The following is a 13920-nucleotide window of genomic DNA, read 5'->3' as shown; positions in this document are numbered from 1 at the left end:
AATGCAGTGCTTGTGGCCTGAAGTCTTGATCAAGGAAGAATCCTTTCGCTGCTTTCCACAAGACCTAGAAGAGTCCTCCACATCAAATTCTGACAGTTAGGGAGGGTGATGAAGGTCACTGTTCCTTACAGCTGCTTCCACCCACACCCAGAGCTTGACAAGAAGGAGCACAAAAACAACAGCAGTACAGACTTCCCTGGGCTTGTCTCTCTACTGTTCTTTGCTGAGTTCTGGGAGCCAGATGCAAATGTGCAGAAGAAGGGAGGGAAAAGAGCACTAAATGCTATTGGGAGTTTGTGCGTGGATTACCGGAAACAAAGATACAGCACAAAATGGTGGCAGTAGTTATGATTCAAAAGTGAGTGGGTAGGGACACTGTTTGGCACAGGCCCTCCCAAAAAAAAAACTTCTCTTCCAGATTGAGAACATTTTCCCTCTTGAAAAGGCTTCTGATGAAGTGGAACAGAAAGTGAAGGAAGCAAATATAAGAGTTATAAAGGTCAGAATGCCTATATGAATTACAAATGCCTCCACACTTCCAGTGTGTGACACATGTAAACCACGGAAGAGATAGGAAAACCACCCAAGAACAAAATCTTTAGAATCGGAAAGCTAGATAGTTTTACTGTTCTTAAGTCATTAGGAAGCTGCAGCAGACAGATTTTATGGCCTCTGCCAATGCACGAATGTCTACTCAGAAGCAAGGAAGACGTTGCCCCAAGCAGTTTATTTTTAAAACACTGTGTGAGTGGGACAAGCACCATCACCAATACATTCTCCCTTATGATGAATGTCCCTCAAGCATTTAATTAACTGACCTTGAGCAGCTACTTGTTTAGCTTTATACGCTCAAACTACGTATCTCTATACATAGTTAGATGCATAATTTATAAATAAAAGTTTCTGCGCTGACATTTTGCAAGGGCTCCAGCAAAGACATGAGTAAGCAAATGAGGAAATTTTAGAGAATGATTAAAAAAACCTCTACTCAAAATATATGTAAGAGGATATTTCCTCACCCCCATCTTCAGTGCAGAAAATGTCAGCATCTGCGACAAAAAAGGCAATGTGTGATGTATGCCTTTAAAGAGATTAAAATTATGCTATTAGTGACAGACAGATGACTTTCTAACTGTACTCATGCAAAGGCCCGAAAGCAAATGTTCAGCAATGATTAACTGTCTTCACATGAGTCGACAGCAGCACAAAATGAGCCAGGTAGTGTTCCAAACTTGTTCTTTCGCGGCAAGGCGCCCCTCCTGTGAATCCAGTATGTCTCTGTGAAAAAGGCCCTTAAAGAATTTAAAGGTAACTCACTCAAGAAAACGGAATGGATAACAGGCTGCTTCTAATGGTGAGTTCTATTATGGTCCTTAATTAAATCTTGACAAGAAAGTCAGCTACCCAACTCTGCTCTATACCATAACATTTCTAGGAGTTTACTCAGCAACTCCAAAACTATTCATTTCCTTTGCAGTGGTTCTCAACCTGTGGGTCGGGACCCCTTTGGGGGTCGAACGACCCTTTCCCAGGGGTCGCCTAAGACGCTCTGCATTAATGTTCTCCATCTGTAAAATGGATAAATGTTAGGGTTGGGGGTCACCACAACATGAGGAACTGTATTAAAGGGTCGCGGCATTAGGAAGGTTGAGAACCACTGAAGGATTTAGATGACACCAATAACCTTGTGATGACAGCAATCACCATGACAGATGGGCTGTTTAGCTGTTTTATCACACTGTGACTTACCATGAAAAGATCTTTTTTTTGCTCTTAAGAGCAGTGCAAGAAAGACCACCACTGATGAACTATCACTATATGAAAGAGTTAACAGCACACTTGAATCCACCCTGTCCAATCAGTTCTTCACTTTCCTGGCTTCAAAAGGTCAATTAATGACCATTGTGTATTGGATCTCTGTCAAGTAAAGGATTATTTACCTCCAGATTATATTTTATAGGTATTTCAACCATATTGCAGAAGGTGTGGATGATCTCTCATTTTTGTGCTTCTCCGTAATCCTCTGTGGCCACAGAAATATGTAAAAATTGTTGAAGGTACTTCCATTTTACAGCACAGTGTACCAAAAATTATCTACCACGAATAGCCAGCTTTGTTGCAAAGCAGATACTTTCTGATTCTAACATTTTCCCCTCCTGCTTTAGTTACCTATCTGTTCATGGGGGAGGGGAAAGGGTGGCTGCATAATTTCCAACCTAGACCACACAGTAAATTAATTCTTCAGAGGGTAAAATATATGTCCTTTTTAGACATTTCTTTTGCCCCATGAGTTCTTATTAAAATCCCAATGAAGGAATGAAGGAAGAAGGCTGAAAATAAAAACCATGAAAACCAAACATCAAAAACAATAAGGCAACTAAAAACAATGTAACTTTATTTAGTAATTAAATATGTCTGGGGTGCTGTGTGGTTTCCGGGCTGTATGGCCATGTTCTAGCAGCATTCTCTCCTGATGTTTCACCTGCATCTGTGGCTGGCATCTTCAGAGGATCTGAAGATGCCAGCCACAGATATAGGCGCAACGTCAGGAGAGAATGCTGCTAGAACACGGCCATACAGCCCGGAAACCACACAGCAACCCAGTGGTTCCAGCCGTGAAAGCCTTCGACAATAAATTAAATATGTCATTTTTACTGTTGCCATTTTTAAGAGCCAACTATAAATTTTCCAACAACTGAGGGCTACACTTCCAGAATATTCTAGATGGCTTTTCCCAGCATACAGAGTATCTCCCTTAACAAGGTTACAGCAGCTGCCAGGGAACTTAACATCTGTCTTGACTGGATTGCATCACATTTTGATCCTCTTGTTCTTCCAAGGAGTTCAGGGTGACATTCTTACAGTGCAATAGAGAGGGAGGAGGCTATCTCTCTGAGAAGAGAAATCTGGGTATACCTTTGGATCTGGATGTCTATGACTGAAGAGCTAGCTGCCTTAACTGAGGCATATCTCTAAGAAGGGTAGTTTAGTCAGTGTGTGTATGAATCTGACTATTACAGTCGGTGCTGCATGAAAACAATATCCTACTCAGACTGAAAGAACTGGTGGAGGGTAATTATTGAGGGGCACAAGCTGAGGTAGCCATATATATAAACAGGGAGGAATAGATCTTCTGAAGAGAGAAGAAGAATTCCTGCGGTCAGTTAGTCTGGTGTATTGGGCTTTGTTTTATTTTCCTCTAGAGAGTGATTTGTGTTTAAGTTTTGGGGTTTCTTACAGAGTAAGGCTGAGTGAGAGTACTTGGAGAAGTACCAGCCTATGTTAAACCCTATGTGGTAATCCATTAGTCAGAAAATCTTGTGTAACTGCACCATCTAAGCAAGATCTCAATAAACATCTATGCAAACTGAACAAACTCGATAAGCCTATGCTTGAATACCAAAAACTGACTTTTAAGTCAAAGCTCTTGTAAATATATTTCTCCTGTCTTATCCTTTCCTTCCCTCCAAGTTATTTCCTATTCCCATCTCCTCTCTGTTAAATAAATCTGTTTGTTTGAATCTGCCTCTATAGCCTTATTAAGGGGTTTGCCAGAAAGTGTAAAATAGCAGGATACCTTTCACCTTCTGGAAGAGTATCAGGGCTGATGCAAGTGCTTTTACCACATGCTACCATCTCTGAAGCAGTTCAGTCCCTGAGGGAAAAAGGCAGGAAATCTGACAAGTCAAGTCAGATAGTGGTTTTCCTGCCTCAGTGAGTTGAGAAGGTGAGGGAATCTGTCTCATCTCTTATCATGCTTTCTATCTGCTATGGTTAATTGCTAAAAGTAATGAGAGGGTTTAAAGTGTGGCCGTCATGCTCTCTTTATAAGCCTCTTCAGAGAACACGGAACATGGTACAGGACTAGATGCTGCACTGGTCTAGCACACTGATTATGATGTTCTACTGGTTCTCTATAGAAACTTACAGCTTGGTTAAATGGTTTTTATAATACTTATAGGTTAAGAATTTCTGGGTTTCTGGATCTGAATTGTTTTCTAGCTCTAAATTTTAGATGAGCAGATGGATACTTGAGGGTATTTCTCAAATAAAAAAAAGTGGAAGCATCACTAGTCACATCCAGTCAAGCTAGACAAGAATATAGAAGCTCATGCTGACAAAAACCAATACATTGCTCATCAAAAATAGTCTGCCAGCATTTGGAAAACTGACCATGAAAGGCCAGTTACAGTAAACAGCATCTTCAAACTCACAGTACAGTTTTGATGTTTTATCAGTGCTCACAGAATGTCTTGTCTGTATTCCAAATAGAAAGCCCCAGTATCTTCAGGCTATCAAAACCATGCTGAAGTGTCATATAAAAATCAATTCTACCTGCCAGAACTGTGAAACGAAAGCACAGTGTGCTCAGAAAGATGTGGGTATGGTACAATACTGGGCAAAGTTACAACAGTTTTTGTCTTCACACATTCCAAGCCCTTGCTGATCAACTGCTTTTTTATCCTTTTGCATTATCTGCTGGTTTGGTTTATTCCCTTTTTAAATTAATGCCCTGTTTCTTTTTTCAATGTGGGACCTCAAGTATTTTACAATATTGTTGCCCCTTCCTCCGCTTCATCCTTACTACAACACTGAGAGGTAGGTTAAGCTGAGAGCATGTGACTGGTCCAAGGTCATCCAGCTAGCTTCCATGACAGGGAAGGTGTTGGAATCTGAGTCTCCCATATCCTGTATGGACACTTTTAACAACTAAATCACACTCTGACTGCACCACATACTGCAACATTTTTAAGTCAACAACAATTAATGAGTACTAACTCAGGAAAGCGGATGGTGACCGGCGCCCTTGGAATTTTTCACAGACAAGCTGGCATAGACTGCAGTTGGTGAGCCACCCAAATTATTTTATTTTGGGTGGCTCACAGAATTTCTATTTCAAGACACTTCTGCATAAAACAACAGGAAGCTTGCAGGCATTTCAGTGCCAAACCTCAGAAAGAGCCTGGTAATTCAGTTTGCACTAAAAGGATCCTGATTAAGAGCTACCCACTCTTGGCTGCACACACATCTTTGATATTCGTATGAAGGAAAGGACGAAGGGCACGTTTGCAAAATCAATTGTGCACTTTTTATATTTACTGCACTTTTACCACATATGTCATTTATTACACAGTGGAAAACCATTAAATGCACAGTAGTTGTGCCAAGTGGCATTATGCTTTTAACAGCTTTATTCGTTTAACAGCTCCAGCTCTCATTATATTTTGCCATGTGGTACATGAGATTTTTATTCCTTTAACAGGGTAAGAGGGGCTCCATGGCATTTTCCTTTTATGCATGTCAAATTGTGCCTGGGTTTTTAGCCTTTTTTGTGAGCATTAACCCAGAGGCTCCATCAAAAACAAGTGGTGCACCTAAAGATACCATGAATTAGGAGGGGAAAAGAACGAGGAGAAAGATTGAAGTCCTTCTTCACACACTGCTGCACAACTCCACTGCAGCATAGTGGTGAGACTGTCCATATTTCTGCAAATGTTTGCCGATGCTCTCTTTTCATTCCTTTACATTTTTGCATTTTTGAGTGTTCCCATGTCATCTGTCTACTCAAAGGGACACACATTCAAAAGCTAAGAACCATATCAGTGACTGATCCTCCTCCTGGGGTTTCCCCTGGTTTTTTGCAGGGCTGCAGAAGAGCCAAACCGTCTTAAACTGTTAAACACGACTATTTTGGAAGGTTCTTGCTTTATTGGACAAGGTGGGGAAAAATTCAGATGTTACAGTTCCTGTTTCTTTTTCACTTTCTTTGAGAGGATGATGATCAGATTATGTCTTTGATAGTCGCTCCATTTAAAAACACAGAAACGAAATCATAGGAGCTACAAAGATATGATGGATTCTCCAGAGATGATGATTATTGTCATTATAGCTGTAAAACAGCTGTACTTTTATGAGTGGGGGAAGGGACGGGTCCAATTTCAACCTCAAATGCTTTCTCTTTTCCCGAGGAAAGAAAAAAAGAGAGCCCTGGACTCACCTGACTTTTGTTGGCCGCCACTTTGGCAAACAGAGCCTGAGACACCTTGGCCCTTTTCATCTCCTGTTGGATCTCATCATAAATGGCAGCTGTGATGTTGATGTTGGCTCCTTCCACCTTAATGGGGAGGTCTGTTGTCGGTGTCGAGGTTTTGGCCTACCAAGAGACCATGAAAATAATAATTTTAAAAAGTGCTGCTTTCAGCCCAGCCATCTGTGCAGAAATTATCAAAGGATTTCAGTCAGCTGATGCCAAACTGCATTAGCTACAGAGGGACACTTCCTGTCCATTATTCTAATCAGGTTAATTGTGATTGGAAATAATTGCAATGCATTCCTATAGGACGCACACAGCTCCCCCCCCTCACTCTCTCACACACCTCTCTCTTTCTCTCTCTCTCTCCCTCTTTCTCCAACTCATACAGAAACACATATGCCAGGAAACTGAAAGGCTACCTAAACAAATGTTATGATTCCAGTTACCTGATTCAGCTGGCTAAAGCAAATACAATACATGCATGAGTTTCTGAATTGTTGCATCTTCCCCCCAGCCCCCCAAAAAACGGCATACTTTGGAGGAAGAGCCTATTCTCCCAGAAAAAATGAGTAAATGCATAGAGGTCTCTAAATAATAAATTATTACTCAATTTAATGCATTCCCTCACGACTGTCTCATCCTTTATTAAAGCTATACGTATGTACGGTTTCCCATCATTATGCTGGCCAGACCGTCACCTAATCTCACCTAGGAAATCAGTGGAAATGAAAAGAAAGTGATAACGCCAGGCTTGTCAGTGTGCCTGATGGGCTGCCCTTGGTCTCCTACATTCATATTGCAGTCCTGTGTATTCCACTGCACTCCTTTTAATTGAATGATTTCCAATCAACTTCTGTGACAAATGAAGGACAATAAACAGAGAATGCTGGCACTTCCTGATGCTGAGCCAGCAAAGGGAGATTTAGGGGAAGTCCAGCAATGGAAAAGGAAAGGCAATTGATATTAGAGACATCCTTGAGATGTGTTCAGACAGGCTGCTTGATTTCGTCAGGCAGGACAGAAGCATGAGGTTCAAGTCCAGCAGAATCTTAAGAGGCCAGCAAGATTTTTTGGCACGTTAGCTTTTGAGAGTCAAAGCTTCCTTCACCAGATAACGAAAGAAGGGAGCTTTGACTATCAAGAGCTGATACTCTGAACATCCTGTTGTTCTTTTAAGGTGCTTCTGGGCTCAAATCCAACCCTTGTACTGCAGGTCAATAGCTAGGCTCTGAAACAAAAAAGAAGAGTTGGTTTTTACACACAGATTTGCTCTATTTTAAAGGCGTCTCAAAGCAGCTTCCCTTCCTCTCCCCACAACAGGCACCTTGTGAGGTTGATGAGGTTGAGAGAGTTCTGAAAGAACTAGCTCAATGTCACCCAGCAGGCTTCATGTGTAGGAGTGGAAAAACAAACCTGGTTCTACAGATTAGAGTTCACTGCTCATGTGGAGGAATGGGGAATCAAATTCGGTTCTCCAGATTAGAGTCCACCATTCTTATCCGCTACACTATGCTTGCTCTCTCAGGAGTATATTGCTGAAATTACCCAAGAACTGGTATTCCTATTATTTCACTGCTATATTGAACACCAGTTCTTCACACACAGTAGCAACCAAGGAAACCTACAAAGTGTTTCAGGGAAGTCAAGCAACATGCTAAGGCCAAAAAAGATATTCAGCAAAGAAAGTAACATCACTTTCACTATGGTGGTATAACAAGACCAACCAGATTTAGAGGTGGCACTGAATATTTACAGACTTTGTAGGATCTAAGAGTCAGGTGGGTTCACTGTTTGCAAAAAAAAAACCACCCACACCTTTCACTACACTACCTTTAAAACAGAATTACAGAGCTGCTACAATGCAAATGACTTAACAAGTGTTAGCCTTCCTTCTATATGCTAACATCAGCCTTACAGTAATTGTCTTTTCCTAATTTCCTCCCATTTTCATCAAAGAAAAAATAAAGCAGGAACCAGGAATTCAACCTTCACCTTCAAATGGGTCTGGACTCTCTTTTATCCATTTGGCCCTGCTTAATTGTTATCGACACATCTCAGAACAGCAACACGTTTAACTTACAGTTGCCAGCTGAGGACAACAACTGAAGGAACAAGAACGATACGCAACAGGCAAACGGTAACATTCTATTTCTCGACACTATCTCATATGGCCCACCCCGTTGCAAATCGTATCACAGATTGGTATCTATGGAAACAATGTCTTGTATAGTATAGAATTAATTTTGGCACCAGAAAAAGAATGTGTCTTTCATTTTTTAAAAATATATTTCCTCCTTTTATTGGACCAAACTGAACAATGTTACATTGCCAGCTAAAAGGTTAGGCTCCACCTGTAAAGTCAAGATGCCCATCTCCCTCAATTGCAGATCAATGACTGACGGCTGGGACATATCCACAAGAAGGCAAAGCAAGCGTCACAGAAGTATGGCCACTTCTGCTGCTCTGCTTCTTCCCTTTGCAGTTCAGTTATAATGCTGCGCCATCCTACCATGAGGTGCATAGAAGGGGCACGGTTTGCAGGCAGGCGAGGGAGAGTCTAGTTGCCCCAATGCTGAGAAAGGAGCTGTCCGTGTGACCAGAGCTGAAAAGGCCCTCCAGGTCTACCCTCTAGGTCTACCTACCTATTCAGAGAAGCCTGTTGGAGGTCTGAGTAGGAATGTTTCCCCTGTGCACCTACATTGTCTGAAAGATCAGGGGTGGGGTGGGAGGACTGCCTACTGTACTCCAAAGTTTACAGGAATGGAATTCACTCAAGACCTAGCAGGCTGTGGGCCAAGATTTGTGCAAGCTTGCCCACTGAAGAGAGCAATGAGGGTCAGGCTGGTTGTGTGGTATGTGAAAAACTTAGTGAGCACCCTGAGGCATTGGTCAATATGTTGAAGAAAAAATCCCAGACCAGAAACCTGGGCCTATTGTGCCTTCACAGGGCTGCGGGGAGGAGGAGGAGAGTTGGTTTTTAATGCCCACTTTTCTCTACCAAAAGGAACCTTGAGAGATAGGTGAAACAGAGAGTTCTGAGAGAACTGTGACTAGCCCAAGGTCACCCAGCAGGCTTCCATGTGGAGGAATGGGAATTCCAATCTAGTTCTCTAGATTAGTGTCTGCTGCTTATCTGGAGTAGTGGAGAATCAAACCCGATCCTCCAAATTAGAGTCCACAGCTCTTAATCGCTACACCACACTGGAACCCCTTGTGGTACCATTATCTTTGACCCAAAGACCTCATGGCTCTGGGAGAGGACATAGCACTTTTCCCTCAAGTACTAGCAAATGCTTGGCAAGGAAGAGCCAACGCTTTTCACAATTTGACAGCTTTGGACTCAGAGCCAGAGTGACCTCGCCCCCAAAATCAGAGATGTGAAGAGCACGCCTGACTCAGCTGCATCTTATCATATGCCACACGTGACTCCCTCCCCCCCCCCCCCGCCAAATAAAATTGACAGGAAGACTGACATGTAGTCATGAACTCCACATTCTTGAATGGACATCACTTGATTAAAAACTTAATCCAAGCTTATATAGAACTCCATTTCTGGGTTTCACACATGCACACCATCGGTGGGAGTGGTACATGCAAAACTGATTGCACGGTAGCTAATAAATAGCTAAGAATTATCAGTTCCAGAAACCAGCACTATTAAGAAGTACTGTACTCTATGCCCCGTGTTTACCAAATCAGTTATCTGATTAAGGAGATGTTGTTTCAGCATAAAACTTTTCTTTTTTTAAAAAAACCTTCATGATGGTACTGTCCTTTTTTCCTGCTGGGTAATTACAAACTGATTGTTTTATTATCTGAAATCAAACCAACTAGGTAATAATTCTCAGTTGGCGGCTTTCATCCTTTTTAACAAAAACCTAAGTATTATATTTACTCTTTGGCACTACAACAGTTCAGTCTGCACATACACACACACGCCCACACTGCCCGCCAAACAACAACAGTTCTGGATTCTGATTTGTGAGTCTTGGTCAAGGAAAAACAAGTCACCAAGCCCCACTCGACAAGTCCTGGCAGAAAGCAGGTGGCGATCTCTTGCAATATTTGCTCTCACTCTTCATCTCGTATTGAGCTTGAAGAAAGGAGAGAGCTTGCTGCTGTCACTTCTGAGACCCCTGATGGTGATCTCGACACATGGGCGAGCGTATGCAGCAGCAGGCAGGTCTTTCGGGAAGTCAGTCCCAGACATTTAGGCTTTATGGGTTAATGCTCATGCTTTGAATTGCTCTCAGGAATAAACCAGAAGCCAGTTAAATTCCTCAAATGCAGGTGTAATGTGCTCCAGGCTCTAACATGGATACCCTGTTCTGAACCAGATGCAGCTTTTAAACACATTATGCTACAGGTAGACTCCAGTCACCAAGACAGATCCTTGCTTACATCCTTCTAGTTGCAGATAAGAGGTTAGCTTGCCAACGGCTAGAGGTGACTGCAGCAATTCCTTGTTCGCATAGCAACCAAGGGTCATCACTGAGAAAAGAATCTGATATACACAAGGACTGAAAGGCACAAATGAAGCCCAAAACAAGAAGTGACTGCCCCATTTTTTTCATTGTCTATAAAGGCGCTGAGGCATTAGTGGAGACTCACACAAGGAGTATTTCTCTGCACTGTCCATCTGGCACTGGGTGTATACATCAGAGCCCCCTGGATTTGGGAATCATTGCCAATGGGAGAAGCATGCTCTGTACTTGAATTCTTTCATGTAATCGATTGCAGCTCATTCTTTATATTTGCAGCATTAATAAGCAAGTAACTTGTGAGGTTCACCCAGGAAGTGTTGCTAGAAGACAACAGGTCCCTATTAGCAGCAGCTCCAAAACCTCAAAAGATTAGACTTCCAGGTTGCATTTGGGTGCCGCACCTGAGAAAATCCTCACATGGCATTTCGAATGACACCTAGCTGTAAGGTTTTCCAAACCAAAGGGCCATTCCAAAAGCGATCATAAGAGGGTTGAACCTTACCTGGGGGGTTCTGGAGGAACTTGGACTGCTGGCAGCTGAAGACACCATGCTCACACTGGAGTTCATACTCCTCTCTCTCTCATCCTGATATATACGATCTCGTTCTGTCTCAGGAAGGTTGAGGAAATTCTGCATTGCCCTCAGGTTTACCAGGAGGGACTGGGAGGCTGTTCTAGGGTCTTCTTCTTTACGCAGGATCTCTGATAGCAATCCCTGGTTCAAAGAATTGAAAAAAGGCCAAGTCTTTTTAAAAAAGGTGATTTTTATAGCTAGCCAGGTTGCAAAGCTGAGACCCTTCATGAGTTGTCGAAGCACAGCAAACGTTCTGTAGAAGCAGGCTTCATTTTTCTAGGAACTATGGTTTATTACGGAGCAACTTGGTTCAGATTCAGTCATCCATGTAAGGAAACCTGAACACAGAGGTGCCAGAGAGGCAGGTGGGCGGTAAGACACTGTTCGAAAGCTACAATGATAGCCAGGTGCCTCCTGCAAACATTTTAAGAATTATTAGCGTGTGTGCTCTCTCTCGCATGCTCCCTCCCCACCCCCCACCCCCTGCTTGAGACTGGAAACACTTGGCAGCCGTGCTCATCTTCAAGAATCTGCCAAGTTTGGTAAATTTAGTTCAGACATTTAAACAGCACAGGAGACTTATGAAGAAAAATGTTTGGCAGGGTTTGGACGTTACAGTTCATTCACTGCAAACCTGTCAATTCTCACTAATGGGAGAAAATGCTGCAAATATGAGGAATTCTCTAGGTACATCTTGGAAATTAACAATTTGAAATGTTCTTGCTGCCTCGCTTAGAAAGTCAGGAGGTGACAATGACCAATTTATCACATACCTCTAGCTTTTCCACATGAAAGAAATTGGAATTAGATTATGTCTGTTCAAATGTAACATATACTTGGGCTTGTAGAATGCTAGCTGAGGTCCTGACCTGGCACATAAATGTTACTGATTTCAAAGTAATTGCATGTTTTGTTTTATGGTTGCTGCTACTATGCACACGCCTTGCCTCTTTCCTAGGAGAAATGCTAATTACCAGCTACACCTACACTTGCTATCAATTCTACTCAATTACAGGTAAAACTACTATCCCATGCTAGTAGGGCATGCCTACATAAGCCTTATAGATAACTGGACAGGCAGTTGTTTTGTCACTTATGTCCCGCCTCCTCAACAAACAGCTACAGGCAACAGAACATGCATACCCCCCCCCCCCCGACAAAAAAAATCTTGCCCTACCGTCAGAAGACAAATATTGAATCCTACACCTTGGCACTAGTCTTGGCTGCCAAATGTGACCAAAGAAGAAAACATACACTTGATCTATACGGTAAGGCCACTTTCGCACATGCAAAATAATGCACTTTCAATCCACTTTCAATGCACTTTGCAGCTGAATTTTACTGTGCAAAATAGCAAAATCCACTCACAAACAATTCTGAAAGTGGATTGAAAGTGCATTATTCTACATCTGTGAAAGTGTCCTGTGTGAGTAGGTAGGGTGTATGAACCAGTGGATGGGAAGGAGGTTGGGTACAGATTGCATCAGGTCAGGTGCCATTTGCTCATCCGAATTGCAGGACTACATATATATGCTGATTACTTCCTTCACAAACAAACCAGTGCTTACGACATATTCATGAACATCTAGTAAAACAGCACGACTAGGTCAAAAGAGCCACCCAGGAGGCTGCGAACACAGCAGTTTGGCCTGTGCCAAACTGGCTCTAATTATTCAAAATGGTTGGCAACAGGCAGAACAGGCTGCAACGTCTCCTATTTGCAAGAGGATGATTCAACCAGGCATTGTCCAAGCAGACACAATGTTGGGAGAGATCCCAAGTCTACAAAGGTGTTTTATTTTTAAATTGTAAAAGCAGCTGGAAAGACGGCCAGGCTGCAACAGGTGGGAGGAGGTTTAGAACTCTGTGATTCTCCCCGGGCTCAATTCCATGCCCATCCAGGTTGCCTTTTGCTAAGCAGGGGCAAACATTCAGTGTATCTGAAGGATACCTTAGAGCAGGGGTAGGGAACCTGCGGCTCCCCAGATGTTCAGGAACTACAATTCCCATCAGCCCCTGCCAGCATGGCCAATTGGCCATGCTGATAGGGGCTAATGGGAATTGTAGTTCCTGAACATCTGGAGAGCCGCAGGTTCCCTACCCCTGCCTTAGAGGAACATTTTATGCTGATGGAACTGCCTGCCGAAATTCATGCTATTAACAAGAGTATGCAATGTGTGCAACTACTGTCAAGAAAACCTATCGTATCTCCATGAACAGTCACTTTTAAATATTCTTATAATTTATAAACCAAAGGTCAAAAAATCCCTCATCCTCTTAGCTGACAATCAGCTAACTGATTGTCATGTAAATATTTAAAATTTGCAGGTAAATATGTAACATTTTTAAAAGAAATGGTTGGTTTTAAGGACATGCAATAGGTACTATCTTCATGACAGCTTACAGCTTTACAGACTATGCATTGCTACAATTGCTTCTCCAAATCAATCCCATCATCCTCAGAATGGAAATTTAGCTGGGGAGTAGGACAAATAACAGTAACCAGGAGCCTCAGTCTCTTCATAACACACCAACACAGATCATGCCCTGCTGCTGATATCCTAGGATGCAGAATACAAAATTCAGGAAATTAGGCCCAAGTTGGCGTACAGCATCTAACAGCAAGACACTGGTTGTATGATCAAGGCACCAGTCATGGCATCTTTACAGGATGGTATAGTTCCAACTTTGTTAAGAGAGAGAACTTTTCAGCCATTGTTTTTTAAAAGCATTTCCACTTCCCAGATCTGGAGAGAGGCTGAGTGGGTGGCGATTCAACACTAAGCATTCTTGGAGGAAATCAGTGCCTGAGCCCTTCTCAACCATGC

The 13920-nt window shown here is 42.5% G+C and overlaps 1 protein-coding gene across 2 annotated transcripts in view; it reads right to left on the bottom strand.

Moving 5' to 3' along the window:
* The window catches only part of SATB2 (SATB homeobox 2), a 181740-nt gene that overhangs the window by 50435 nt on the left and 117385 nt on the right, over window positions 1-13920 (bottom strand). The window contains exons 8-9 of one of the 2 annotated variants that reach the window (XM_048486493.1): window positions 11021-11233; window positions 5999-6154 (exon numbers count right to left, since the gene is read on the bottom strand). In XM_048486493.1, coding sequence (XP_048342450.1) covers window positions 5999-6154; window positions 11021-11233 — 369 coding nt within the window. The remainder of the gene's footprint in view (window positions 1-5998; window positions 6155-11020; window positions 11234-13920) is intronic. The other variant, XM_048486494.1, reaches the window with a different exon arrangement.

Source organism: Sphaerodactylus townsendi, linkage group LG02 (genome assembly GCF_021028975.2).
Source record: "Sphaerodactylus townsendi isolate TG3544 linkage group LG02, MPM_Stown_v2.3, whole genome shotgun sequence".
NCBI lineage: Eukaryota > Metazoa > Chordata > Lepidosauria > Squamata > Sphaerodactylidae > Sphaerodactylus > Sphaerodactylus townsendi.
Note: the sequence above shows the minus strand (reverse complement) of the source record. Positions and strands in the feature narration are given on the sequence as shown.